We start from the raw sequence: 27540 nt of genomic DNA, 5'->3' as shown, positions 1-27540 counted from the left end.
TTTAGCTAGTTCCTGAAACAGGGTCACTGAATTGACTAATCCTAGATTCCTGATTTTTCTCTCCCTGCTTAGATTTTTGGCTAATTTCTTCCTGCTGGGGTTGGGGCGGGGGGGAACCTGGATTTATCCAGGGCTTTCTTTGGGGAGACCTGGTTTTATCCAGGTCTTTCAACATCAAGTTTTATAATGTTTTATATCAATGTAGAAGATGCAGCTGGAATTTCACTTTCACATTTTACTAGTGCTACTTTCATGGAGCATCTGATTTTCTTTCTCATTTATCATCTTATTTGACTAAGTGATACAGATCCATTATCATGTCTATAAGCCCTGATCTTCTGTCTCCTTGATCTAGTCTGGTGTGGAAGCTTTTCATTGATTTACTATTATGTTTATTGCGTTTTTCACCACTTGTTTCACTTCAGTTGGAGTTTTCTTTGGTGTTGCTAAATCTTTATCAAATTCAGTTTTCATAGGCTGAATTGTCCTTATGTTTCGAGGACAAGCCATTTGCTTGCGTCTTCCTGTCCTCCAGTCGCTTCATTCCTGTCCTCGTTGACTTCAAGAGCTTGCTTCCTCATTATGTACTTTGACCTTATTGAGAATACTTCTGTGTGCTGTGTGTGCGTTTTCTATTTCTCATATTTTATTTCTTCGGTCTCAGAGGACACAGTCATGGAAATTTGAGGGGAGCAACATTTCATCGTAGTTTGTGTTTGGGTTATGGAAACTAGCATTATGTTTTTGGGTGATTGTTTTTTTCTGTATGCGTTTATAGGTCAGGAACTGAAAGCCCATAATGAGGCGTTGGACTGAACAATTTCAACACAGAGTGGTCATAACTCAGGATTAGAGGGTCGGATATGGAGAGCAGCGTCCTACTAAATCCAGATTTTCTCTAGGCTGGCAGCAAGCTTGTGGGGAGGCTGTGCAGAGCGGGTCCAGGGCAGCCTGACAGCTGGAGCTGTGTGGAAGGCAGCCTGAGACGGAGTGGGAGGGACCTTTCGATGAGGAGGAGGTAGGAGGCGTAGGGAGAGGTGGACACTCGAACGGAAGCAGTTTATGAGAGAGTGAGAGTCATTGGCTGGATGCAAGGGAAGATTGGAGCTTGGGCAGGGTGACGTAAGCGGAAGCTGGGATACCTCGTGGGTAAGGACCGGGAAGTGGATTGCTGAAAGTCAGCAGCGCAGAAGACCCGTTTGCTGTCTTTGCTTCCGGACCTCAACCGAAGGAGTCGCGTGTGCAGACCTGGGTGTCACGGGGACGCGAAAACTCCGCGGAACCGCAGTCTCCACGGGGCGGCCAGGGAAAGTCAGCAGTCAGCAGCGCAGTGGCGGGAACCGCAGCCCAGCGGCCTTGGAACCTCCAGGTCAGAGGAGCTGCAGGGTTGGGACGCTGGATCCGGGGATGAGGGGGAGGCAGTTTCTTTGATGCATATAAGGAAGCCGGCTTTGAAGTTGTCCTGTGAATTTCTTTCCTTGTTGGTAAATTTTTAAATAATATCAACTGGACAATCCTGATTTTTTTCATTGAATTTCTGGTTGCCAAACTATTATAATACTCCAGTAGAATGTTTGAATTTATCTGTTGATATTGCAAACGCGATTCGCCTTGTTATGGTGGAAAGGACAAAGCTCTTGAAATTGAAAATATTTTTTTCAAGCTCCACAGGTCTGGTTGTAAACATTAACATTGAAAAACAAACTCTTTATCGTTAATTTTTTATCTGAGGCTATGTACTCTGATGTAACCACAGCATTCTGAAAAGTGTCTTTTCCAGACCCGGTGGCACAAGCCTTGTATACCAGCACTCAAGAGGCAGAGACAGGCAAATCTCAATAAACTTGAGACCAGCCAGGTGTACCTAATAAGGTCCAGGACACGCATAGCTACATGGTGAGACCCTCTCAAAAGAACAAAATAGAAAAAAGGAAAAGAAAGAAAGAAAAGAAAAAAAACGAAATGTATCTTTTCATGCTGAATTGGTAGTGTTGCATCTTGGAGTCTGGAAAGCACGGTATGCTGTTTGAGGGTGTCAGTATTCTCACAATTCGAAAAGGCATTTTAAACCGGATCGTGGTGGCACACGCCTTTAATCCCATCACTTAGAGAGGCAGGTGAGTTCAATGGCAGTCTGGTCTGCAGAGCAAGTTTCAGGGCAACCAGGGCTACAAAGAGAAACCCTGTCTTGAAAAAAAAAACAAAAAAGAAAAAAGGAAGGAAGGAAGGAAAGGATGGTATTAAATAATTTTACCACTCATCTACATCAGAATAATGTCTAGAATAGTCTTCTGTCTCCTTGGTTCTAGAAAAGCACTCTGCCCATGGACACGTGACCGACCAAACTGTTGGTTTTTCTTGTTTGTTTGTTTGTTTTGGTTCTTGTGTTTGCTTCTTTGAAAACTGAACTTACAGTGTCTGGCCAAAAATTCACCCTGTAGGACAAGTTGGACTGGAACTGAGAGTTCCACCCACCTCTGCCTGCTGGGAGAGCTGGGATTAAAGGTGTGTCCCTATGCAACCATTCAAACCCTTGTTTTCTACTTTGTGGTCTTTTGACAGCCACTGTTGAAACTGGACATCTCCCAGCAGGAGGAGCAATTCCTGAAGCCTGCTGAGAGGCCTTTGTACTGGTACTGGGTGCCACAGAATTACAGAGGTGTGGTTTCTCTGGGAGAGAATAGTTTGCTTGCAGTCTCCCTTGTTCCTTGGGGTTTCTGAACAAACTAATCTGCAAGTGTGTGAGCTTTGTGTGAACGAGTCTCACATCCCACAGAATAAAGACGAATCCTCAGAGGGGAAAAAACATTTCAAGGAATGTTCCTTCTTCTTTGTGTGTTTCCTTTTGGGAGGTGTGAGGCTTCCATCACCCGGGGTCTATGATGAATTCAGAACGTCACAGAACCTCGTCCCAATCATTCAGTTTCATTTCTACCATTGAGTTCTGACTGAGCTGTGACTGGAAGTGGCATTCAAGTTACACTAACTGAAAATGCTTTCTAAATGTTCCATTGTTCTGACATTGCAGGGCACTTGGACTCATTTGTAGAATCCTCTCTTCATCCTTCATCTACTAAGCACAGTACTCTTTTAGGAATCCAGATGCCTTCTGAACAATCTCTTTCTCAATTTCAGGGCTTGCTGGTTACCCAGACCTGCTCACCTCTGCAGCAGAACAAGGAGACCTGGAAGGAGACAGGAGACAGTAGCTAAGGATCCAGGTATGGTGGAGGTATATGGTGAAAGAATGGTAAGGGGTTCACGTGGAAATAGGACATGAGATCAGTTTTGTCACATTCTCTTTCAGTAGAAAGAAGTTGGGAGACTTGCACTGAGAAAAATCTCCTCATAATTATCCTATTATAGGTATGAAAAGAGGTTCTGAGGAAGAATTGACACTAAGGCAAATAAAATTGTATTTCGCTATTCATGTGATGGTTGCTGTCATTCCCTTCATAGCATGTCATATTAGGTTTTTATATATTACTTTAATAAATTATAAAATGGTGAAAGAAATGCTTTATTGTGTTGAGAAAATTTGAGCCTTGGTATTCTAGCCATGTTCTCTGCCTTTTAGTGTTTTTTTCTCCATTCCTGAAAATGCCAACTGAGTTTGATAAGAATGAAAGTAAGTGGTGGCACAGGCCTTTTAATCCCAGCACTCAAGAGGCAGAGGCAGGTGGATCTCAGTGAGTTCCAGGACAGCAAGGGCTATACAGAAAAACCCTGTATCGGCTGCAAATGTCATATAGCATAGAGGTCACCTCTAAATTTGATCCTCCTCCTATTTTCTGGTTTCTTGGTACTTTCAGGATTACTGTCTGTAAACTGTGCAATAGGATTGTGAAGTATATTTTGACTGTGTTCTGACAAATGAAGCTTGCCTGGAGTTCAAAGGGTGGAGTTAGCTGCTAGTTAACTGTAGAGGCCAGACAGTACTTGCACACATATTTAATCGTAGCATTTAGGACAAGGAAGGAGAAAGATTAAGAGTTCAAGGCCACCCTGGGAGATTGAACCCAGTTTAAAGAGAAATTGAGCCAGACTGACCTTGGTGGTGCATGCCTTCAATCCCAACACTGGGGAGGCTGAGAAAGATCGGTGGAGACAGGGTCTCTGAGTATTCATTCATAGAGGTAAGAAATTAATGGCTGTTGTTTTGCTTCTCTGATTATTCAGCTTTCACCCTAATATCTGACTTCAGGTTTTTATTAATAAGATTAACATCAATATTGTGATAGGAATTTCTTGCCGTCTTAGTGTTTTAAAAGAACAGATGGCAATGTGCCAGTTTTCACAGGTTTTCTGTTGTGCATGTCTGCATCTAGGTTTTGTTATATGTACCCATGTTGATAAGGACTTTTTTTTTTTTACTGAGCTCTACAATTTTCTCTACTCCCCTCTGCCACTTCCCTACTCTTTCAAACCGCCCCCCAAAGTCCACATGCTCCCAATTTACTCAGGAGATGTCTTTTCCTACTTTTTACTTCCTATGTAGATTAGATCTATATAAGTCTCTCTTAGTGTCCACATTGCTGTCTTAGTTCTCTGGGATTGTGGTTTGTAGGCCTATTTTCTTTATGTTTTATAACCACTTATGAGTAAGTACATATGATTATTGTCTTTCTGGGTCTGGGTTACCTTACTCAAAATAATGTTTTCTAGCTCCATCCATTTTCCTGCAAAACTCAAGCTGTTGTTATTTTTTTCTGCTGTGTAGTACTCCATTGTGTAAATGTACCACATTTTCCTTATCCATTCTTCGGTTGAGGAGCATTTAGGTTGTTTCCAGGTTCTCGCTATGACAAACAAAGCTGCTATGAACATAGTTGTGCACATATCCTGTTGAGCATCCTTTGGATATATACCCAAAAGTGGTATTACTGGGTCTTAAGGAAGGTTGTTTCATAATTTTCTGAGAAATCGCCACACTGACATCCAAAGGGTTGTACCAGCTTGCATTCCCACCAGCAATGCAGAACTGTGCCCTTTTCCCCACAACCTTTCTAGCATAAGTTGTCATCAGTGTTTTTGATCTTGGCCATTCTTACATGTGTAAGATGGAATCTCAGAGTTGTTTTGATTTACATTTCTCTGATGACTAAGGATGTTGAACATTTCCTTAAGTGTTTTTCAGCCATTTTAGATTCCTCTGTTGAGAGTTCTCTGTTTAGGTCTATATTTCGTTGTTTTTTTTTTTTTTATTGAATTATGTGTTCATTTGGTGACCAATTTCTCGAGTTTTTTGTATATTTTGGAGATCAGACCTCTGTCTGATGTGGGGTTAGTGAAGATCTCTTCCCATTCTGTAGGCTGTAGGCTTGGTTTTTTGACTACGTCCTTTGCTTTACAGAAGCTTTTCAGTTTCAGGAGATCCCATTTATTAATTGTTTCTCTCAGTGTCTGTGCTGCTGGGGTTAAACTTAGGAAGTAGTCTCCTGTGCCAATGTGTTCAAGTGTACTTCCCTCTTTCTCTCTCTCTCTTTTTTTTATGTTTTTCTTTTATTTTTTTATTTTTATTTTTTTTGAGACAGGGTTTCGCTGTAGTTTTGGAGCCTGTCCTGGAAGTAGCTCTTGTAGACCAGGCTGGCCTTGAACTCATAGCAATCTGCCTCCCAAGTGCTGGGATTAAAGGTGTGCACCACTACCGCCTCACTATGTTTTTCTTTATTATTTATTATGTATACAGTGTTCTGCCTGCATGTACACCTGCAGACCAGAAGAGGGCATCAGATCTTATTACATATGGTTGTAAGCCACCATCTGGTTGCTGGGAATTGAACTCAGGACCTTTGGAAGAGCAGTGATCTTAACGTCTGAGCCATATCTCCAGCCCCTACTTTCTCTTCTACAGTGTTCAGTGTGTCTGGCTTTATGTTGGGGTCTTTCCATTTGGACTTGAGTTTTGTGCATGGTGATAGATATGTGTCTGTTTTCATCCTTCTATACGTTGATATCCTGTTATGCCAGCACCACTTGTTAAATATGCTTTCTTTTTTCCTTTTGGTATTTTTTTGCTTCCTTGTCAAAAATCAGGTGTTCGAAGATGTATGAATTGATATCCAACTGGGTGTTCTATTTGGTTCCATTGGTCCTCCTGTCTGTTCTTATGCCAATACAAGGCTGTTTTCAGTACTGTAGCTCTGTAGTAGAGTTTTAAGTCAGGGATTGTGATGCCTCCATTTTATTGTACAGGATTGTTTTGACTATCCTGGGTTTTTTGCTTTTCCATATGAGATTGAGTACCATTCTTTTGAGGTCTTGTTGTATTATTAGATATGAAATAAAATTTTGGTATAAAATCTGTTTTGAGTCAGATAGTAGATAAAATTTTGGTAGGAAATTCATGCTTTGGACTGGGTGGTGGGGCAAGCTTTTAATCCCACCACTTGGGTAGAGGTAGACTTGGTACACAGAATGAGTTACAGTACAGGCTCCAAAGCTACAGAGAAACCTGTCTCGAAAAACCTAAAAAAGAAAATACATGTTTTTAAATTCAGTTCTCATTAATTTTTTTTCATGATATAATCTATTTTAGTATATACATATTGGCTATTTCAGCTGCTATTGAACATGGTTTATTCAATTTATTTGCTTATTTATTGATTGTATTATCATTTGCTTCCTTTGTATTTGTTTGATAGATTCTGGCTTTTTATTCATTGTAATATAAATGAATAGCTAATAAATTCATCTGCTGTGTAGACTGTCTCTTCATGATTTTTTGTTGTTGTTGGGGTTTCAAAACAGGAATTTTCTGTGTAACAGCCCTAACAGTCCTGAAACTGACAGTTTAGACCAGCCTTGCTTCAAACTCACAGAGATCTGCTTATATCTACCTCCTGAGGGGTGGGGATTAAAGGCGTGTACCACCACTGCCCACCTAGATATTTTGTCTTAAAGATTTCTTTATTATGTATCCGTACACCAGAAGGGGGCATCAAATGCTATCATAGATGGTTGTCATGAAAGTCTTTAATTTATTATGTGTAGGAGAGATTTGAACCCAGTTCATGTTTTTATATGCGGATAGATACTTTTCCCAATACCCCTGTTTGAGGAGGCTGTCTAGTCTGCAGCGGACCTCTGTGGTCTTTTGGTGACATTGACAGGGTCATTGCTATTGGGCAGGGTCTGGATCTGCTGCTGTAGTAAATTGAGCTGTTTGTGTTCCTCTCCCATGATGCTATTGGTTGGCTCTGCAGTGTCATCTGGAATTATACTGGATTATCTCAGTCATGAATCATTTTCTTTAGGCTTCTCTGTACCTAGGGAATCTGTGCATCAATATGATTTCTAGGTTTCTCTTTATGATTTCTGAAATGTCTTGATGTTTGAACTGATCATATAGCCACTTCCAGAAATAAGGTAAATTTCAAAATTATGTCTCATTCATCTTTCCATGTTCTATTAGCATTTTCACGTCCTTCAGTGAGTCCAAGTTTTCATTGCAAAGTACTTTTATCTGCTTGGTTAGTTCATTCAAGGAATTTTTTTAGTTTTCTCTCTCTCTCTCTCTCTTTGCTGATTTTTATTTACTATTCATTTATTTAGATTCATGTATTTAATGTATACTAGTGTTTTGCTTGAGTGTATGACTATATCATGTGTGAAATTACCTGGCACAAGTGAGAAGGAACCACAAAACAGGCAGCAAACCTGCTTAGGAGTTTATTAGAGGGGGCATGTAGAGGCCTGGGGAATTGGTATGCAGAAAGAGGGAGGAAGATGGAGCTTCCAGCTTTTAAAACCTGCCTAGCGCATGCACACAGGGGGTTGACATGGCTATGCCATACGCAGATGATAGGGCCCATGCATGCACGCAAGATCTTAGCTGAGTCATATGTGGATGTAACCATGCATGTGCTGCATGTGGGTCACAGGGGGCCCTTTAACATTCAGGCACTTCTGCCTGCAGGCTTGTCTGCAACTGCATGGCTTTAAAACTCGGAAGTGCAGCCTTATTTGTGGCTGAATAATTACAATGTCCATCCTAGAATTGCAGTTTTTGACACTTGTGAGCCAGTATGTGGGGTCTGGGAATGGAAACTAGGTCTCTGCAAGACCAACATGCTCTTATAACCATTGAGCCATCTCTTTGGAAACCTATTAACTTTACTTATGTGAGTAGCAATACTAGAAAATATTATAATTTTTTAATTTATAAATTATGATTTAAAAATTTGGTTTTACACATGTATTTGTTATTTTTATAATAACCTTTTCTTTCATTTTTGTTATATGTTTGTGTGTAAAAAAATACCTACTCTGTATGTTTTCAGGAATGAACATTTGTTATTGGATAACCATATGGTGCACTCTCCTCTGGGGAAGACTGTTTCTCCAGCTCTCAGAATTCCTTAGTGTTTGACTAGGGTTGAGACCTAGTGAGCTTTCTCCCGTCCATGCTGGCATGTGTTTTGGTGTTGTCCTTATTCTGCTCATGATTAGGCAGCCATGTTTGTGCATGTAGCTTCTCTGACATTTCTAGGAGACACAACATCACAGCAAATGTCCTATTCTTCTGGCTCTTATAATCTTCTTGCCCCACTTTCTCAGTGATTTCTGAGCTTGAGGTGAAGGAGTTGTGTTTCTTGTCTGTTAGTGGTGATTGAGCATCACAAGTCTGCATTTTGACTGATTGTTTTCTGTAATAATTTCTATGAATTCCAAAGGAACATCCCTTGATGAGGAATGAGGGCTACGATAATCTGTGGAAGCAAGGAAAATATTTACGCAGTTAGGGATTATGCTGTTTTAGTAAAGACGTGCTTGTAGATTCTCCTTGAAGATCCCTGACTTCAGTAACCCTAGGGAAACTAGCTGAGTTTCCAGTGCCAGGCATGATTTCCCTCTTGTTGAGAGGGTCTTAAATCTAATATGGAGCTGTGGTTACCATCAAGGTTTGTGTGTTACAGTTGCAGCTTTAGGGTTGTTGTTCAGTGCAGATCATTGTTGTGGTTCATAGATGTCATAGCTGGCTAGGTCTGTTGGTTGGCTCCCACCTTTGATAGGATGTTTGTTGCCTTCTGATACCATGAAAGCTAGTTCCCAGAGAGGAGGTGTAGGTTATAATCTTGAGTCCTCTGGGTTTTTTGTCCAAAGTACATGGTGTATTCAACAATAGGTGCTCAGCTATCTCTGGGAGGCAAACTTGGACAACAGCAATAGCATATAATTAGTTGAGTATGTTGGACAGCAGTGACCAGCAACTACTGTGGAGTCCTGAAAATGTGAGCCTATTTTTCAGGGTATTCAAAGGTCAGAGACTTGGAACTTAGTTCTAGTTTGTTCAAGGTTTTTGTGCTTCCACCTCAAACAAAGGTTCTCCTCTAGATGTAGATCAGAGAAGGAGAGGGAGGAGAGTGGAGACCTGAAAGTGTGACCCTGTTTCCAGAGACCAGAGAGTTCTGTTCTCTCAAGGTTATTGTCAACAGGTGTGGCTAATAGTCAGACCTTGTACTCCAGGAATGGGGAAGCAGATCTGTTCCTGCCTCAAACTAAAGTCTAAGGAGCCAGCTAAGTTCCAGTTCTTTTAAGGAGATAACTTTGGATCCCACGCAGGGGGTGGTTTCCCTACAGAATGTTTTGGTTGGGGGTTTGAGCACGACTTGTTTTGTTCTAGCAGCAGAATGTTTGACAAATAATGTAGCCTGTGATCTCCAATTAGCATGTTCATTTCCTTGTATTATGTTAATGCAGTCTTTTGTCCTATTCCGACCTTTTGGGGTCAGGAGTATTTTAAGCAATTGAAAATAGGCAAATTTCAGAACTCACTGGAATTCCTCCTGATAATATGCTATATGTTTCTTCATTTTGTTATTTTCATTCTTGTCTTCATATACTTTACTGTGTTTCTAAATCCCCCAAAATACCTGGCATGAGGTATTTTTGTCAAGGCTGGTCCTGAACAAACTACAAAGCATGTGTCATGACTGATTTTGGTGGTTTTGTATGAAAATCTCAGGCTCTTGTGAGGAGCATCATCAGCCCAGATGTGGTTTTTGCTTTCATTCTAAATGTATCTGCATGCACAGACATATGTATTATAGGCATTTTTTTGGACAATGGATAATAGTATGACTCCTTATAATATTTTAGACATCCTTACTGTTTTATTTTACCCTACTTCTTCATTGTTTATATATCTGTTCCTTCTCCATAATTAAATCCCTCCCCCATGTTGCCATTTCCCCCTTTAGATCACTTGCTTCCTGTTATTCCCAACTATTAATTCCCCCACATCTCATAGTGCTGTCTTTTTACTGCATCACTCCAGGTCGTTTGTTTAAATCTGAAGATTTGGAGCTAGGAACTTCCTGTGAGAGAGACTATGCAATGTTAGTCTTTCTCTATCAGTGTTACCTTATTCCATATGCTCTTATCTGCATCCATCCAATTACTTGCAAAACTCATGATTTCAATTTTCTTTCCAGCTGAATCATGTTCCATATTTTCATTCTCCTTGTCTGCTGAAGGACGTTCATTATAGGTTGTTTCCTTTTTGTAACTACTGTGAGTAGACCAGCAATGAGCATGCCTAGCAAGTATCTGTGGAGTAGAATGTCAAGTCCTTTGAGCATATGCCAAGGAGTGGACTATCTGAGTCATGTGCTAGATTCATTGAACTTGAGAATTTGTTGATTTAATTGAGGTTTTTCCATATTGATTTCCATAGCACCTAAATTATTCATAAGGATTTTATTCCCCATGCTTTCTTCCTTCCTTCCTTCCTTCCTTCCTTCCTTCCTTCCTTCCTTCCTTTCTTTCTTTCCTTTTCTGATGCTGTTTCTGGTTGCATCATTCATAGTATTCCTCTTCCTTCTCTGTGAGAATTAATGCTTTGCTGCCTTGCCTATGGATGATTAATTCCCAGTTCTCTGGTATTTATCTATTCTTTATTTGAAATTTATTTCCCATGTTGTAATGATAATTCCTCGGAATCTCTTGTGTATGTTCTGCCTGTAATTTATTATCTGCAGCGTTGCATTAGTGAAATCAATTGTGATAATTCATAACTGTCTTAAAATGCACTCATGTCTTCATCAATTGTAAGAATTTTTCTGTGTGCATCGATGCTCTTAGTGGTGATTTTCTTTACAAGCTTTACCTCTCGTTCCATGCTCTCCTGGGTTTTGGATCATGATGAGACACCTGGTTGTATTCTGATTCTTGAATATTTGCATGTGGTTTGACATTGTTCTGTAACCTTTTTCAGTATTAATTTTGTTTTTCTTTTTGACTCCTTAATGTGAAAGGGCAGTAAGCCATTTATTCATTGTTCCTGAAAGAAAAACTCAAAGAAGAGAAACAGAAAGAAATGGCTGATTCTCCAATAAACGTGCCCCAGGTCAGTAGTCATGTCCTCCTTTTTTAATGGAAATGTTGTAGTTTGATATACTTTGAAGCCTTTCATTTTCTGCTTCTGACTGTTTTTTTTTAGCTTACCCATGAAAAATATTACAAACATAAAAACAAACACAAAAATCACATGTTGAAATTAAGCAGGCCCCACTGTACAACTCAATGTACTTTTGTACAGTTAGAGTAGTCACTGCGAACAGAAGCTCTGGAGCCTCACATGGGATTTTATTATTTTAATATCCAATATAGTTGTTGTTCTTTTCTACCATCAAAACCCAAAAAATGTGACAGTATTAGAGCTAGAAAATCACTGTTTTATATCCTTTTTCATAACTGATGTTCATTGCCTGCAGCCAGTTCTACCTCAGTATTGATATTTAGCCTTTCTTCTCTTTTCTCCATGTTGTACTCTGACCAAATGCATATTCTTTCTATAAACACATTTCATTGGCTAGATTCTGCATATGAGGGAAAACATTTTTTCTGACACTGTATGACCTCACTAACTATTACACGTTCTAAGTCCAGCTTTTCCTGCATGTTATTATTAATTTTTCTCTTTAGGTGAATGATACTTCACAATATATTTATACCATTTCATTATCCATTCATCTGTTGATAGACAGTTAGGTTGATTCCAATGTTTTTCTTTTTTGAGTAAGCAGTAGTAAACATCAGGTATAAATATCTCTATAGGAGGTGTGGAGTTTCCTGGGTATATGGCCAGGAGTCGATAACTGGGTCATACATTAGTTCTATTTTTAATTGTTTAATAATCTTCAAACTGATTTCCATTTTAGTGTATTAATTTACATCCTTTCCCTGACACATCAACACTGAATAAGAGTATCTTTCTCTCCACATCCTCTCTACCATTTGTTGTCAGGTTAGTTGATGATGGCCGTTTTTCTTGGGGTGAGGCAGTATGTCTGAGTAGGTTTAGTTTGCATTCTTCTGGGTGAATTTTAGGGATCCTGAACACATTTTGCCATATTCATTGACCGTTTGGGTTTCGATCTTTAAAAACTGTCTATTCAATTTATTTTCCCATTTGGTGATTGGCAGTTTTATTTCCTTGAAATTTACCTTCTGCAATTCTCAGTGAATTCTAGGTATGAGCTGCTATCCAGAATGCTACTGGTACAGAATTTTTCCCATTCTGTGTAGTGTCTATGTGATCTGCTAATTATTTCTTTTGATGTATTGAAAGTCTTTATCTTCATGGAAAATCATCTGTTAATAATTGTGTGAGTTCCTATGATGTTGTTCTTTCTAATCAATAAGTTCTTGCCCATATCAGTGTCCTGATGTTTAGTCCTTAGATTTTCTTCGTTTCTGTTTGCCTGGTTCTAAATGAGTTTTTTGATTCGTTTTGAATGGATTAATATACATTGTATAAGATAAGAATCTAATATATTTCTGATTGAATTTAATATCTTCATTTCCTGTCAGGAAATCTTTGTCACTCCAGAATGCATCCAAAGTAACTACACTTATGTGTACATGCTAAGCTGTAACTTAAACATTATTTGATGTGTTTTTAAGACTTCCATCAACTTTTACAATTCTGCAATTGAAGTGAAATGTTCTTCAAAACTTCTGAGATTGTTTTTTGTTTGTCACCTTTTTAATATTTATAGAAAAATTGGGGTTATATCAAATGTGACTGGTGCTGATTTTTCTATCTGCTTGAAAATGGCTCAATATTATTATGAAATTAAGTCTATAGACTACTTCACCTTATATATTAAAGTTAAAATTTGCAGTATGCAGAGTGACACACCTTGTTACTGTTGGGAAAATTCCAAAGTCTTTCACTATCCAGTCAATCATGAATTATGCCTTCTGTATCTATCCCTTTGCTATTAAATGATGGGGCTTTGAACCTAGAATTTAAACACCCCAACTGATCCTGTTAGGATAGAGTCATGTAAGACCCAAGTACGGACAGTATTGATTACATATCAGTGTTTTAGCATGATCTTTTAAAAAAGCACATGTCCCACTGGGCGTTGGTGGTGCATGCCTTTAATCCCAGCACTCGGGAGGCAGAGACAAGTGGATCTCTGTGAGTTCGAGGCCAGCCTGTTCTACAAGAGTGAGTTCCAGGACAGCCTCCAAAGCTACACATGAGCAATATCATCTTATGTGTCCTAACACAACATCTATAGCATATAGATAACTGTGTTCATACCTTAAATGTGTGTCTTCTTCCATGGATATGCTTGTGAAACTATTATGTCATACTGCATTCAAACTTAGAACGTTCATTATAGAATGGGACTTTATTAGAAATCATCTTTTTGAGTAATTGTCTTTGTTCACCATCTATATTCCTGATTTCCACAAGTCTCCTTATATCAAGGGAAGCACTGTGCCTGACGTTATGTGATTAAACTATGCCCTTTGTTTCAGGGTCTGTTTACATTCCAGGGTGTGAATATGAACATCTCCCAGGAGCAAAAGGAATGCCTGGACTCTGCTCAGAGGAATTTGTACATTAATGTGATGTTGGAGAATTACAACAACCTGGTCTCTGTGGGTGAGAACATTTGTTTGTAGAATTCTCAACTCAGGCTTTATAGGTTGTGAACTGTCTGTTAGACAACAGGAAACTAGGAAACAGGAAACTAGGAAACGTGAGGAAGTAGAAAAGTTCTTCTTGGTATTTGTTTTTTGCTTTTCTAACATTTTTCCTTTTTTGGGTGTCATGTATTGTAATATGACTAATAAAAACCCAGAGACAGAAATAAAGGTTCAGCCTGAAGGTCAGAAAAGTAAAACAGTCAGCCACTGGCTCTTACCTCTACCTCAGTCCAAAATTGCGATCCTGCCTCCAGTAATCTCAGAATGAGACCATGTACAAGAACTGTTTTTTCCCGTCTTAATTCTTCTCTAATGCTAGGATTAAAGGTGTGCACCACTACTGCTCGGTTTCTATGGCAAACTAGTGTGGCCACTGCAATTAAAGGTGTTTTCTCTACCACCTGGTCTGTAAGACTGATCAGTGCAACTGTTCTTTTCCCTGAAGATCAGGCAAGCTTTATTTATTAAAACACGAATGCAATATTACTACAATGCACCCTTTTAGTTTCACGATGCATTCAGAAACTCAGTAGCGTATGCAATTTCTACCTATGTGTTAAAGCAGATTGTCCACCATTGCCTTAGCCATTGTTTTAATTGTGAGAAAAACTAAGGGTGTGGAAACTTAAAATTTTCCCTAAATATGCGGAAGATTCTGATAGGAAATAGCAATTGAGAAGTCATTCCTGTATTTCTCTACTTTGTGTTCTCTTCATGTGTTGAGCAGAGTGCTTCGTTAGATGTCTGTATTCTTTCTAAAAATTCTAGCAGGGGTCGAGGGCTACCTCAGAGAACATGTGGATTATTGTATGCAAGGTAGGCCTGGTCACCTGTCCTGAACAAAAGAGATTGCCGTGGTATGTGGAGAGAAGAGAGAAGCCACACTCAGAGTAGGATAGTGAGTGAGCAAGATGACAGTGATGACTTCAAGAGAAAGAGAAAGCAAGAACTGAGAGTACTTTTTGCTTCATTCAATTCCACTTGAAAGGATTCCTGATCATTTAAGTTAGTGTAATATCCTGGCCCCAGGATGCATTTAGTCTATTGGAAATGTTAGAAGACATTGAGCCTTATTGCACCAAAATTATGGTGAAAATAATAGTACAAAATGCAATTTTATTTGAGTATGCTGATATCGGAATAATTTGACAAATTATAAACCTAATGTGAATCCATGAAGTAGAATCATTTTGTCATCATTTGATAAATGACTCTCTTCCTAAGTTCTCTCTTAAGATAAACCAACCAGCAATTACTTAGAATAGAGCTCACAGTACTTGACCTCAATCTTTCACTATAATTATATGGATTTTCACAGTGAGAGAACGATAGACTTCAAGGAAGTTGAAACAAATAATTGAGAGATCAGAAATTACCCTTGGGAAGGAGCCCACTGACTGATTACATATAGAATACCTATCTATATTTTTAAATATTTTTATCTCAGAAATTGTTAAAGAAGAGTATAATCCAATCCCAGATTCAGTCTCTTACTAATGAATGTACAACAGTGAAGATAATAGTGCAGAAGACCAAATGTCTTTAAAGATTCAAGGCATATATAAAAACATCAAAGGTTCCCCCACGGCAAAAAAAAAAAACAAAACCCAAAAACATTAGATTCTTCAATAATAATGGATGAAAAGCAAGTGTGCCAATGGTGGAAAGAAAAAGCAATGGTGATGTGGGAGGGTCTTCTGTTTGAGTTGATTTTATTGGTTAATAAAGAAACTGCCTGGCCCATTTGATTGGCCATCCCTTAGGTGGGTGGGGTAGACAGAACAGAATGCTGGGAAGGGAAGTTAATAAATTGCCATGCCTCTGCTCTCTGGGTCAGACACCATGAAGCTCCATCCCAAGATGGACGTACACTAGAATCTTCCTGGTAAGGCACCACTTCGTGGTGCTACACAGATTATTAGATATGGGTTAATCAAGATGTGAGTAAGAGGCTGAAACTAATGGGCCAGGCAGTGTTTAAATGAATGCAGTTTGTGTGTTGTTATTTTGGGGCATAAGCTAGCCAGGCGGCTGAGAGCTGGACAGCAGGAAGTGGCCCGCCGCTCCCAATCACTACACAATGGCTTTCTGTAATAGCCCTTCCACTAATGATCTAGAGCAGCGGTTGTCACTGTTGGTAATGTTGCAACCCTGTAATGAACAGCTCATGTTGTGGTGACCACAACCATGAAATTATTTTGAGTGCTACTTCTTGACTGTCACTTTGCTACTAAGTGATATCTCAGTTACTAAGGCCATCAGACATAGGTTTTCTCAGATGGTCACCATCAGCAGGTTGAGAAATGATGATCCAGCCTCTGATGTCTGGCGGATTCCTTGCTTTTCATCCATTATTATTGAAGAATCTAGTGGTTTTTTTTTCTTTGCTTGGGGGAACCTTTGATGCTTTTACATATGCCTTGAATCTTTAAAGACATTTGGTCTTTTGCTATATAATCTTCATTGCTGTACATTTGTTAGTAAGAGACTGAATCTGGGATTGGATTATACTCTTCTTTAACAATTTCTGAGATAAAAATATTTAAAAATATAGATAGGTATTCTATATATAATAGTCAGTGGGCTCCTTCCCAAGGGTAATTTCTGATCTCTCAATTATTTGTTTCAACTTCCTTGAAGTCTATTGTTCTCTCACTGTGAAAATCCATATAATTATAGTGAAAGATTGAGGTCAAGTACTGTGAGCTCTATTCTGAGTAGTTGCTGGTTGGTTTATCTTAAGAGAGAACTTAGGAAGAGAGTCATTTATCAAATGATTAGTCTTGGAACAAGCCCTATTAATCTGAATTGTACTCATTTTCCAGAGAACTATGGCATATGTAATGCTGTCCCCCAGAATGTGAAGACTGATAAGGAGTCTCGTCAGTGTAATAAGCTTGGCAAAGTGCTTCATGACCCCTCCACATGTGAACTTTATAGAACAAGTGAAACTACAGAAAATTCTAATAACTATAGATGCTGTAATAACAGGGATGCCTCTGTTGACTCATCAAACCCAGATAGACATGACAGCATGCACACTGGAGAAGAACCTTGCAAATCTAGAGACTGTGAAAATTCTTTAAATTTGTGTTCCAGCATTACTCCAAATCAGAGAGTCTACACTGCAAAGAAAGAAAACAGGCAGGGAGAATATGATAACTCTTTCAGCTCTGCTTACAGTCCTATGCAGCAAACAATCTATATTAGAGAGAAACCATTCCTGTGTGAGGAATGTGGGAAATGCTTCATTACTGCCTCAAACCTCAGCGTACATCGGAGAGTTCATACTGGAAAGAAACCCTATAAGTGTGATGTTTGTGAAAAATCTTTTTCCCAACGCTCACACTTTAAAATTCATCAAAGACTTCATACTGGGGAGAAACCCTACAAATGCAATGAATGTGGAAAGTCGTTTCGTCAGTCCACAGGACTTAATAATCACCAGAAATTGCATACTGGAGAGAAAACTTACAAATGCAAAGAATATGGAAAGTCAAGACTTAAAGGGTATTACAGAATCCACACTGGAGAGAATCCTTATAAGTGTGAGGTATGTGACACATCCTTTCATATCTCATCTCTCAGAGTGCATTAGAAAATGCATACTGGAGAGAAACCTTGGAAATATAGGGAATGTGACAAATCCTTTGCCTATAACATATTTTAGAACATAACATTATTCCCAATGAAGAGAGATATTACTGTAGTAAAGAATGTGACAAATATTTTACTAGATGCTTCTACTTCAGAGCACATCAGAAAATTTATCGGGAGAGAAAATTACCATTGTAAATAATGTGATGTAACATCTATCTGAAATTCTCTGCTTATGAGTCTCAAGAGTATACGTAATAGAAACACAAAGATAAGAAACTTGTGAATGCCTTTAATAATAAAGGTCTAAATCCTTGAAAATATCACAGGGTTTATATAAACATTAAATCCTGCAAAATATTGGGAATTTATGTGTTTATGTTGTGATATTGTATACATGTGTTTCTGTATGCCACATGTCTGCCTGGTACATGAACATACATGAGGCCAGAATAGGGCCTCAGATCCCCCGAAACTAGATTAACAGAAAATTGTGAGATAATATGTGTTGAGTTAAACCCCATCATCTGGAAGAGCAGTCACTGCTCTTGACCACTAAACCATATCTCCAGTCCTCAGAGGAATAAGGAAAATCTTCATGAAATGTTCTCTCTTTCTGTGTGTCCCTGGGGAGGTGGGCCTAGGATAATTCAGAACCTCAGCAGTGTACATTATTCTCATCTCAATCATTTAGTTTATTTCTGCCTCTGAATTTTGACTGAGCTGTGATTGGAGGTGAAATTCCAGTTATACTAATTGAAAATGCTTTCTAAATATTCTCAGTATTCTGACATTGCACGACAATTGGAGGATCACTTGTATACTTGTTTTATTTTCCTTTTTGTCTGTGACGTACAGTACTGTGTTAGAAATCCATGTGCTTCCTAAAGAATCTCTTTCTCATGTGCAGGTCTCACTGATCACCCAGACCTGGTCACCCATGGAGCAGAGCAAAAAACCCTGGAAAATGGAGAGGGAGGAGACAGTGGCTAAGGATCCCGGTATGTTGCAGGGATTGGTGAAAAAGTGGAAAGGGTTTCAAGTGAATGTGGATGTGGGACACAACATCAGTTTTGACACATGGTTTCACTAAAAATACTGGAGACTTCCATCCACTGAGAAAGATCTCATGGTTATCCTAATGTAGCATGCCTATAATAGGTATAAAAAGGTATGTTGAAAGGAGCCGTTCTGCAAAAGAATTGATACTAGGATGCAAACAAAATTTTAAGTATGCAGATGAGTGATACTGTCCATATGCATGTACATCACTGATCATGTCATACAAATATTAAGTGATTTTCATTTTTTTGGTTTTAATGTGTTATATAAAAGGATGAAAATTAATGCCTCTATGTTTATTATTTTTAGATTGTTTTGAGCTTTGATATTCTAGCACATTTTTTACCTTTTAGTGTTAATGTGTACATTCCCAAAAATGATTTCAATAGAGGTTTGATAAGAATCAGGAAATATATTTATAGAATGTTAAACTCTGTCTGCACTGTCTGCCCTTTCTATCTCCTATTGTCTGTTGTCATGACAATTCCAAGTGGTTTCAATTACTGTAAATGTAATATACTGTGAGATCACCTCTAAGTTTGATCCTCTTAGTATTTTTTGTCACTTTGCTGTTTCTTGGTACTTTCAGGATTATTTTCTGTAAAATATGCAAATAGGATTGTGATAGGAATTGCTTGGAGTCTTAGAGAAAACAGACCTTCTAGGTTGTCTTTTGTTTGAAAATATGAGGCAATGTGCCAGTTTTCATGTTTTATGTATTCTATTTTGTGTCTGTTGTGGATATCTGAAATCCAGGTTTTGTGACAGAAGTTGGGGTTCAGCCTGAAGGTAAGAAAATCAAAACAGCCAGCCCTAAGCCCTTACCTCTTCCTCAGTCCAAAATGGCGATCTTGCCCCCAGAAATCTCAGAATTAGACTGTTTGAAAGCTATCTCCTCCCATATTATATTTCTCTCTAGAGCTGAGATTAAAAGTGTGCACCACTACTGCCTGGTCTGTAAGACTGATCAGTGTGGCTGTTTTACTCTCAACCTCTGGCAAGCTTTATTTATTAAAATACAAATGAAATATCACTGCATGTACCCATGTTGTTCAAGGACTTTCTATGTCATAAACCATTTTATCCTTTGCTAATACTATTTATTTTGCATTTAAGTGCTTTTGTCTTGACTTTTCTGTCACTATTTAAATTATGATCATCAGTCTTCTTTACTGCTCTCCATATTTATGGCATTTTAAAAATTCCTTCTTTCTCAATTTGTTGTATCTCTAAATATGAAATGAATTATTGACAGGATATATATAACATACACACACATTTTTTAAAAAAAAAATATGTATTCAGTGTTCTGCCTGCATGTATGTCTGCAGGCTAGAAGAGGGCATTGAGGGTTGTGAACCACCATGTAGTTGCTGATGATTGAACTCAAGACCTCTGGAGTGCTGCCAGTACTCTTACCTGCTGAGCCGTCTCTCTAGCCCCAAAAACATATGTTTTAAACTCTGCAATTATTTTGCTTTTTACATGATCAGTTTAGGTAATATTATCCATTTTCATTTTTAAGAAATTACTGAACGAAATACATTTTTTATTAGGAACATGAGTGTGGACACTGACTAGGGAAAATTAGAATCTCTGTATATTAAATTTACATTATCTTACACCCTACAATACAGAACTTTTTAATATGTACATATTGGCCATTTCAGCTGTGTTTGAACATTGTTTGTTGAATTCATTTGGTTATGTTATCATTTGCTTCTTTTCTAATATTTTTGGTTGTTCTGGGTTTCCAATACCCTGTAATGGAAGTCTCTTAGATAGCTGTTACCAACAACTTCAAAGAAATCTTCTCATTGGTAGTTTTGCTAAAAAATAATCTGTGCCTCTTTTGTGGATGATTTTATCTGAGAGTATTAATATGGTTGACAGTGATTTTCTCCATAAGCTTTAAATGTGGTTTCATGCTCTCTTGGCTTTGAGACCATTGACCAGACAGACACCTGGTAGTATTCTGGTTCTTGGGTTTTTTCATGTGGTTTTACATTGTTATTGAACAGTTTTCCTTACTAAATTTTGCTTTTCCTGTTTGACTCCTTTATATGAAAGGGCAGCAAGCCATCTATTCAGCAAGCCATCTATTGTTTTTGAAAGAGAAACTCAAAGAGGAGAAACAAGAAGTGGCTGATTCTCCAGGACATGTGTTCCAGGTCATTGGTCATGTCAGGTTTTTTCTGGAAATGTTATTGAGACATTGCTTTTCTGCTTCTGATACTTTTTAACTTTATTATGAAAAACAATTGCAAACAACAAAAAATTCACATTCTAAAATTAACCAGATCCCAAGACTGTACAACTCTATGTACTTTTATACAGTTTATGGTTAATATAGTCATTGGGAAGAGAGAAGCTCTGGAGCCTCACATGGACTTTTATATTTCATTCCTGAATATATTTTATAGTAATTATTTATTACCCCCCCAAATGTGACAAAATTAGAACTAGAAAAACAATAAGTTTTATATTCTTTTTCATAGCTGCTATTCATTAACTGCATGCAGTCCTATCTCAGCACCTGATATTTACCATTTTTTTGTTCTCTTACCTCTGTGTCCTACTGTGTCATAATAAACATTGTTTCCATAAACACACATAATTGACTACAGTCTGCATATTAGGGAAAATGTGATTTCTTGTGGCACTTTATGGCCTCACTTATATTACATATTCTAAATCCATATTTTCCTTCATGTTTTTCTCTTTAACTGACTAGTATCCCATATTCATTATTGTATGTTCAATATCTATTCATTTGTAGATGCATGATTAGTTTGATTTTCCAATACTTTGCTATGGTGAATAGGCAACAGTAAACATGGGGTATAAATATCTCTGTAGTGGACTGTGAAGTTTTATTGTCTTATGCCCAGGAGTGAAAGGACTGGGGCTACTTTTACTCCTCGCTTTAAGAACTTAGTAATCTTCAAACTGATATCCATTTGAGTTTATTAAATTGCACCCCCCAAACACACAACACAATACAGTTTATAAGGTTTCCTTTCTTGTCACTTTTTCTCTAACATTTGTTATCATATTGGCAAATGATAGTCATTTTGCTTGGGATGATGCAGTATTTAAAAGTAGTTTTTATTTATATTTCTATGATGGCATTTTAGGGATCTTGAACACATTTTGCAGCATTTATCTGTCTTTGAAATATAATCTATTCACTTCATTTTCCCATTTGTTGATTGGCAGTTTTATGTCCTTGGAATTTAATTTCTGTAATTTTTGCTAAATTCTATGTATGAGGCCCTATCTAAAGTGTCGCTGGTACAGATTCTCTCCCATTCTGTGGGTGTCTGAGAGATCTGCTGATTGTTTCCTTTCATGTACAGAAACTTTATTTTCGTGTAGTCCCATCTGTTTATACTTGGATTTTGTTCCTGTGCTGTTAGTGTGTTTACTCTTCAAAAAGTTATCTATAGGTACAATATTTAAAAGCACATTTCCTCATCACAGATTTTCCTTCTGAGACTGGTACACTCTAATCCTGCATGACATAGACACAGCATCCATAGTAGATAACCTGTGCAAACATTAAATGTGATTTTTGATCCATACATACTGCTTGTAAGAGTATTGTGTCAATCCTGTTTCATAGAGTTAGGACGTTCATTATAGAGTGACTATGTAAGAAATCATTATTTGAGTAGTGGTCTTCACTTACCTACATCCATAGTTTCCTTAAATCTCCTTTATATCCAAAAGGAAATCTGTCTGGTAAAACTGCACTTTGTCTTTCAGAATCTGTTGACATTCTGCGATGTAGCTGTCAACTTCTCCCAGGAGGAGTGGGAATGTCTAGACTCTGCTCAGAGGGCTTTGTATGTTGATGTGATGTTGGAGAATTATAACAACCTGATCTCTGTGGGTAAGCATAGTTTGCTTGTAGAATTCCTAACTCAGGCTTTCTTTATTTTTTTTAAATATATTTATTTGTATTTTATGTACATTGGTGTTTTGCCTGCATTTTTGTCTTGTGACTGCTTCAGATTACTTGGAACTGGAGTTTCATACAATGATGAGCTGCCTTGTGGGTGATGGGAATTGAAGCAGAGTCCTCTGGAAGAGAACACTGAGCCATCTCTCCAGCCCCCCAACTCAGCCTTTTTATGTCACTACTTTATAGTAGTTATAAACACTCTGTTAAACTGTCATGGAAATAAGAGGAGACTATGGAAAGTTTGGTAGTGGGAAAAACTTTTATGATCTCTGAAAAAGAAAAACCTTTTGTTTCTTTTAAGCAAGCCTTTATTTTTAAAAGAAATTGGGTTTTCTGAGCTGTACTCTTCATGGCCTGTTCCTTGATAAGTACAAACATTGTGAGCTTGGGATTGCATTAAGCTCTTTTTCATCATTATCTGAATATATAAATATGTAAAAATAGAGATGTGTATTTTAAATATAATCAGTTAGTAAGCTCTAGCCCATGGACTAATTACTGATTTCTCAAATATTTGTTTTATCTTCCACAAAGGTTGTCACTCTGTTTTTGTAAGAATTTATATAATTATAGTGAAAGAATATGTCGACTACTGGGAGCTTTATTTGAAATAGTTGCAGGTCAACTTAACAGAAAAATTAAAGAGGCAGTCATTTATCAAATGTTTGATTTGGAACAAGCTCTAGTAATCTGAATTGTATTTTTTCTAGAGAACTATTGGATATGTGATCCTGTCTATCAACATGTGAATAATGAAAAGGATTCTTGTCAGTGTTGTAATGACCTTGTCAAAATGCTTCATGACCACTCCAAGTATGCACTTTATAGAACAAGAGAAGCTCCAGAAAACTCTAATATCTACAGATACAGCAATTTCAGGGATGCCTCTATGAACCCATCAAACCTAGATAGACATAAAAGCATGCACAGAGAAGAAGAACCTTATAAATCTAAAGACTGTGAGGAGTCTTTAAATTTATGTTCCAACATTTCTCAAGAGGAGAGACTGTACACTGAAAAGAGAGAAAACAGACAGGGAGAATGTTGTGACAATTTCAACTTGGCATACAATCTTTTTCCCCAAACAATCTACATAGGGAAAAAACTACACCAGTGTGGGCAGTGTGGTAAATTCTTCAGTTCCCCTGCAAACCTTGTTATACATGAGAGAATTCATACTGGAGAGAAACCCTACAAGTGCAATGATTGTGGCAAATCCTTTACCAATTGCTCAAGTCTTGAAAGACATCAGAGAGTTCATACTGGAGAAAAGCCTTACAAATGTGAGGTATGCGACAAATCCTTTAATGTGATCTCAAATCTTAGAATGCATCAGAAAACTCATACTGGGGAGAAACCATACAAATGTAGAGAATGTGACAAATCCTTTACCCAGAGTTCACATCTTAAAAGACATCAGAGAGTTCATACTGGAGAGAAACCTTACAGATGCAAGGAATGTGACAAATCTTTTTCTAAGAGCTCAACTCTTCAAGCACATCAGAAAATTCATACTAGACAGAAAACCTACAGATGCAAAACCTGTGACATATCCTTTACCCGGTGTTCAAATCTGAAAATACATCAAAGAATTCATCCTAAAGAGCGAACTTACTTTTGTAAGGAATGTGGCAAATATTTTACTAGCAGCTCATATCTTAAAGTACATCAGAAAATTCACACTGGAGAGAAATCTTACAAATGCAAATACTGTGACAAGACTTTCACCCAGAGTTCAAATCTTAGAACACATTACAGAGTTCATGCTCGGGAGAGAAAGCATGTGGAAGGAATGTGAGGTTTGTTTTACTGTGTTCAACTCTTAGAGCACATCAGAAGATTCATACTAAAGAGAAAAATACTGTTGTTAATAAGATGACATAGCATTTATATGGTATTACAAATTACAACAGTATACATGATAAATAAAGATAAGAAAATAGTAAAAGCCTTCAAAGACTCTTAAATTCTTAGGAAAATATTAAAGAGTTTATATTAAATTATAATCCTACAATTCTATGTGAAAAGCTTCTAAAAACGCCTAGGTATTGTTACTGCCTGTATGTCTGTACCTTGTATGTATGCTCCTGCCTGTGGAGGCCAAAAGAGGGTATCAGATCCACTGAAGGTAGAATTTGAGGATGTGTGTGTTATCAACTGAAGCTTATTTCCCTGGAAGGGTACCCAGTGCTCTTAACCATTAAACCATCTCTCCAACCACCTGGAAGAAGCTATAATTATAACATTTAACTTGCTTGATATCCTAAATTTCATGATCCCATTCATGGTTTTGGTTTGAAAGAAAATGGCATCAAAGGGAGTAGCACAGTTAGGAGATGTAGCTTTGTTGGAGTAGCATTGGTCTTATTGGGTCTCATTATGCTCAAGGCATCACCCAGTGTCTGAGTCTACTTCCTGTTGCCTTTGGATTAAGAAGTAAGGACTCTAAACTCTAGTACTTTGTCAGCCTTCATTTTGCCCTCCTACCATGAAGATAATGGACTGACTCTTGAATTATAAGTGAGCCATCACTTTTAAATGTTTTCTTTTGTAAAAGTTGCCATTTTCATGGGCTCTCTTAACAGCAATAGGAACTCTAACTTGAGCATTAGATGTAGATACCAGGAACAGAGGTATTGCAGTGATAGGCCTGACCATGTTTCTTTGAAGGAGTATTAACTTTAGGATTATGGATTTAAAAGTAGTTACCTGCTTTAAGTGCTGATTAATGGGACACCCTAGTAGGAGCATGGAAGACAGTGATACTGAGGGATTTTAACTATGGGTACCTGGATTGATTAGAAAAGTATTTCCACACTTTCTTCCCTGTGTTTTGGAATGGTAATGAGTATTGAGTATCCTGTGCCATTATACGTGATCTTTTTTTTTTTCCAATGAATGTGATTACATGATATAGTTACATGCCCCAGGGGCTAGGGAGTCAAATTTGGTGGTTTGAAAGAAAATGTCCCCCGTAGTGAGTGGAATTTTAAGGAGGTGTGGTTTTGTTGATGTGGTTGTGGCCTTTTTGGAGGTAAGGGCCACTGGTTATAGGCTTTGAGTTGTCATGTGCAAGCCATGGTCACTGAGACAGTTTATTTCCTGTTGCCTTTGGTTTGTTACAGATTAAAGACAGCTGACTTCATTTTTCTTTTTAATTAAAAAATGTTAGATTTTGATCACATACTCAGCTAGAGATTAACTTATTTGGGTGGATTTTCCTCAAGAACATTTTGAATTACACATTATAAATTGTTTTCATTGTTCTGAGAATTAATTGACCATAAGATGTTTTGTGGTTTGTTAACTCTCTGTCCATAAACATGTACCATTCCCATGATCATAAAAAAACTGCAAAATTCCACTCTTGAATCACTTTCTTGCTTGATATAAAGAAACTACTCTTGTCTTTAATCTGGGCTGTTTTCATTCTCCTGCTTTGGGAGACTGAAAATAAGACCTGGCCATTAGTAAATTTTTGCCTTGCAATATCTTGGTGTTTGCTTCTGGTTTTTGACACTAAAAAAGATCAAAATGTAAGGACTCGTTTCAATAGCCTGCCTCCAGCAAGGTAGGCCTTTTGTCTGTGAGGTCCCTGGCCAGCTAGGGGCTCTGATCTTGCACCAGAAGATCCATCAGAGGGGTGAGTGAGTTCCTGACCCGTGGCAGAAGCCCAGGAGATGGAGCATAGGTATTCCTCAACCCCCCATACTTCCTGGTCATTCTGCAGGGTCTACTCTCCCTGGCTACTGCCTCTCTCTTCCTATCCCATCCCAGCTTGCACCCAGGCTACCCTTCCCTTCGTTCTCCCTTATTTGGGTCATAACATCCCCCAGCGCAGCCTGTTTCGGCGCTGGGATTGGGTGGTGAGCACAACCAGGAGGGAGTTCCTTTGTTTCAATAGCCTGCCTGCAGCAAGGTAGGCCTTTTGTCTGCGAGGTACCTGGCCAGCTAGGGGCCCTGATCCTGTACCAGAAGATCCATTAGAGGTGTGAGTGAGTTCCTGACTCGCTGCATAAGCCCGGGAGATGGAGCACAGACATTCCTCAACCCCTTATACTTCCTGGTCAATCTGCAGGGTCTACTCTCCCCGGCTACTGCCTCTCTCTCCTATACCATCCCAGCTTGCACCCAGGCTACCCCTCCCTTCTTCCTCCATTATTTGGGGGCCATAACATCCCCCAGCTCAGCCTCTTTTGGCGCTGGGGTGGGGTGGTGAGTGGGACTGGGTGGGAGTTCCTTTGTTTCAATAGCCTGCCTCCAGCAAGGTAGGCCTTTTGTTTGCAAGGTCCCTGGCCAGCAAGGGGACCTGATCCTGTACCAGAAGATCCATTGGGGAACATTTGGAGGAAGAGATGGGCAGGTGCCAATGCAGGAATTCCTCCAACAATCTGAAACACAACACGAAAACACCAGAACCCAGCGAACTTACAACAGGAGTACTTGAACAACCTAATCCAGAAGAAGTAGAAAAAGTTGACTGTATGAAAGTGATAGAAGCCCTTAAACAGGAGGTGAAAAACTCCCTTAAAGAAATGGATGAGAATAACAAAAAGTTTGAAGAAATTAGTAAATCGGTAAATGATACCCTAGGAAACCAAGAAAAAAACAATCAAACAGATAATGGAAACAGTTCAAGACTTGAAAACTGAAATGGAGGCAAGGAAGAAAACACAAACCGAGGGCCAGTTGGATATGGAAAATCTAAGTAAATGAACACAGATTACAGAAACAAGCATAACCAACAGAATACAAGAGATAGAAGAAAGAATCTCAGATTCTGAAGACACTACAGAGAAAATAAACGCTCTGATCAGAGAAATCAGCAAATCAAACAAATTCTCATCACAAAACATTCAGGAAATCTGGGACACAATAAAAAGACCAAACCTAAGAATAATAGGGGCAGAAGAAGGAGAATTACAGCTCAACGGTCCAGAAAATATATTTAATAAAATTATAGA

At 38.3% G+C, this 27540-nt stretch overlaps 1 protein-coding gene across 3 annotated transcripts; it reads left to right on the top strand.

The window, feature by feature from the left end:
* The first annotated feature begins 1141 nt into the window (after nucleotides 1-1141).
* Nucleotides 1142-26067, top strand: LOC119820844 (zinc finger protein 54-like). Of its 3 annotated transcripts, none has more exons than XM_038339491.2 (10): nucleotides 1142-1369; nucleotides 3136-3221; nucleotides 11264-11350; nucleotides 13780-13906; nucleotides 16776-17503; nucleotides 18458-18548; nucleotides 19366-19398; nucleotides 20680-20780; nucleotides 22378-22504; nucleotides 23287-26067. In XM_038339491.2, the coding sequence occupies exons 3-10, from the start codon at nucleotides 11321-11323 to the stop codon at nucleotides 24372-24374; spliced, it is 2325 nt and encodes a 774-aa protein (XP_038195419.1). In that variant the 5' UTR covers nucleotides 1142-1369; nucleotides 3136-3221; nucleotides 11264-11320; the 3' UTR covers nucleotides 24375-26067. The 3 variants fall into 3 exon arrangements, with proteins under 3 accessions (XP_038195419.1, XP_038195420.1, XP_038195418.1); XM_038339492.2 differs by having other exon boundaries at nucleotides 11259-11350; nucleotides 13798-13906; XM_038339490.2 differs by having other exon boundaries at nucleotides 11259-11350.
* Nucleotides 26068-27540: the final 1473 nt, after the last annotated feature.

This window comes from Arvicola amphibius, chromosome 8, assembly GCF_903992535.2.
Source record: "Arvicola amphibius chromosome 8, mArvAmp1.2, whole genome shotgun sequence".
In the NCBI taxonomy this organism is placed as follows: Eukaryota; Metazoa; Chordata; class Mammalia; order Rodentia; family Cricetidae; genus Arvicola; species Arvicola amphibius.
This window is presented reverse-complemented; position numbering and strand designations above follow the sequence as displayed.

What these genes read in the sequence shown, in the direction of transcription:
- LOC119820844 (XM_038339491.2), top strand. Translation starts at nt 11,321, where the DNA reads ATGGCTGATTCTCCAATAAACGTGCCCCAG. An exon ending in GACAGTGGCTAAGGATCCCG is followed by an intron (nt 18,549 to 19,365) that starts GTATGTTGCAGG and finishes TCTGAAATCCAG; the next exon opens with GTTTTGTGACAGAAGTTGGG. An exon ending in AGTTGGGGTTCAGCCTGAAG is followed by an intron (nt 19,399 to 20,679) that starts GTAAGAAAATCA and finishes TTTATATGAAAG; the next exon opens with GGCAGCAAGCCATCTATTCA.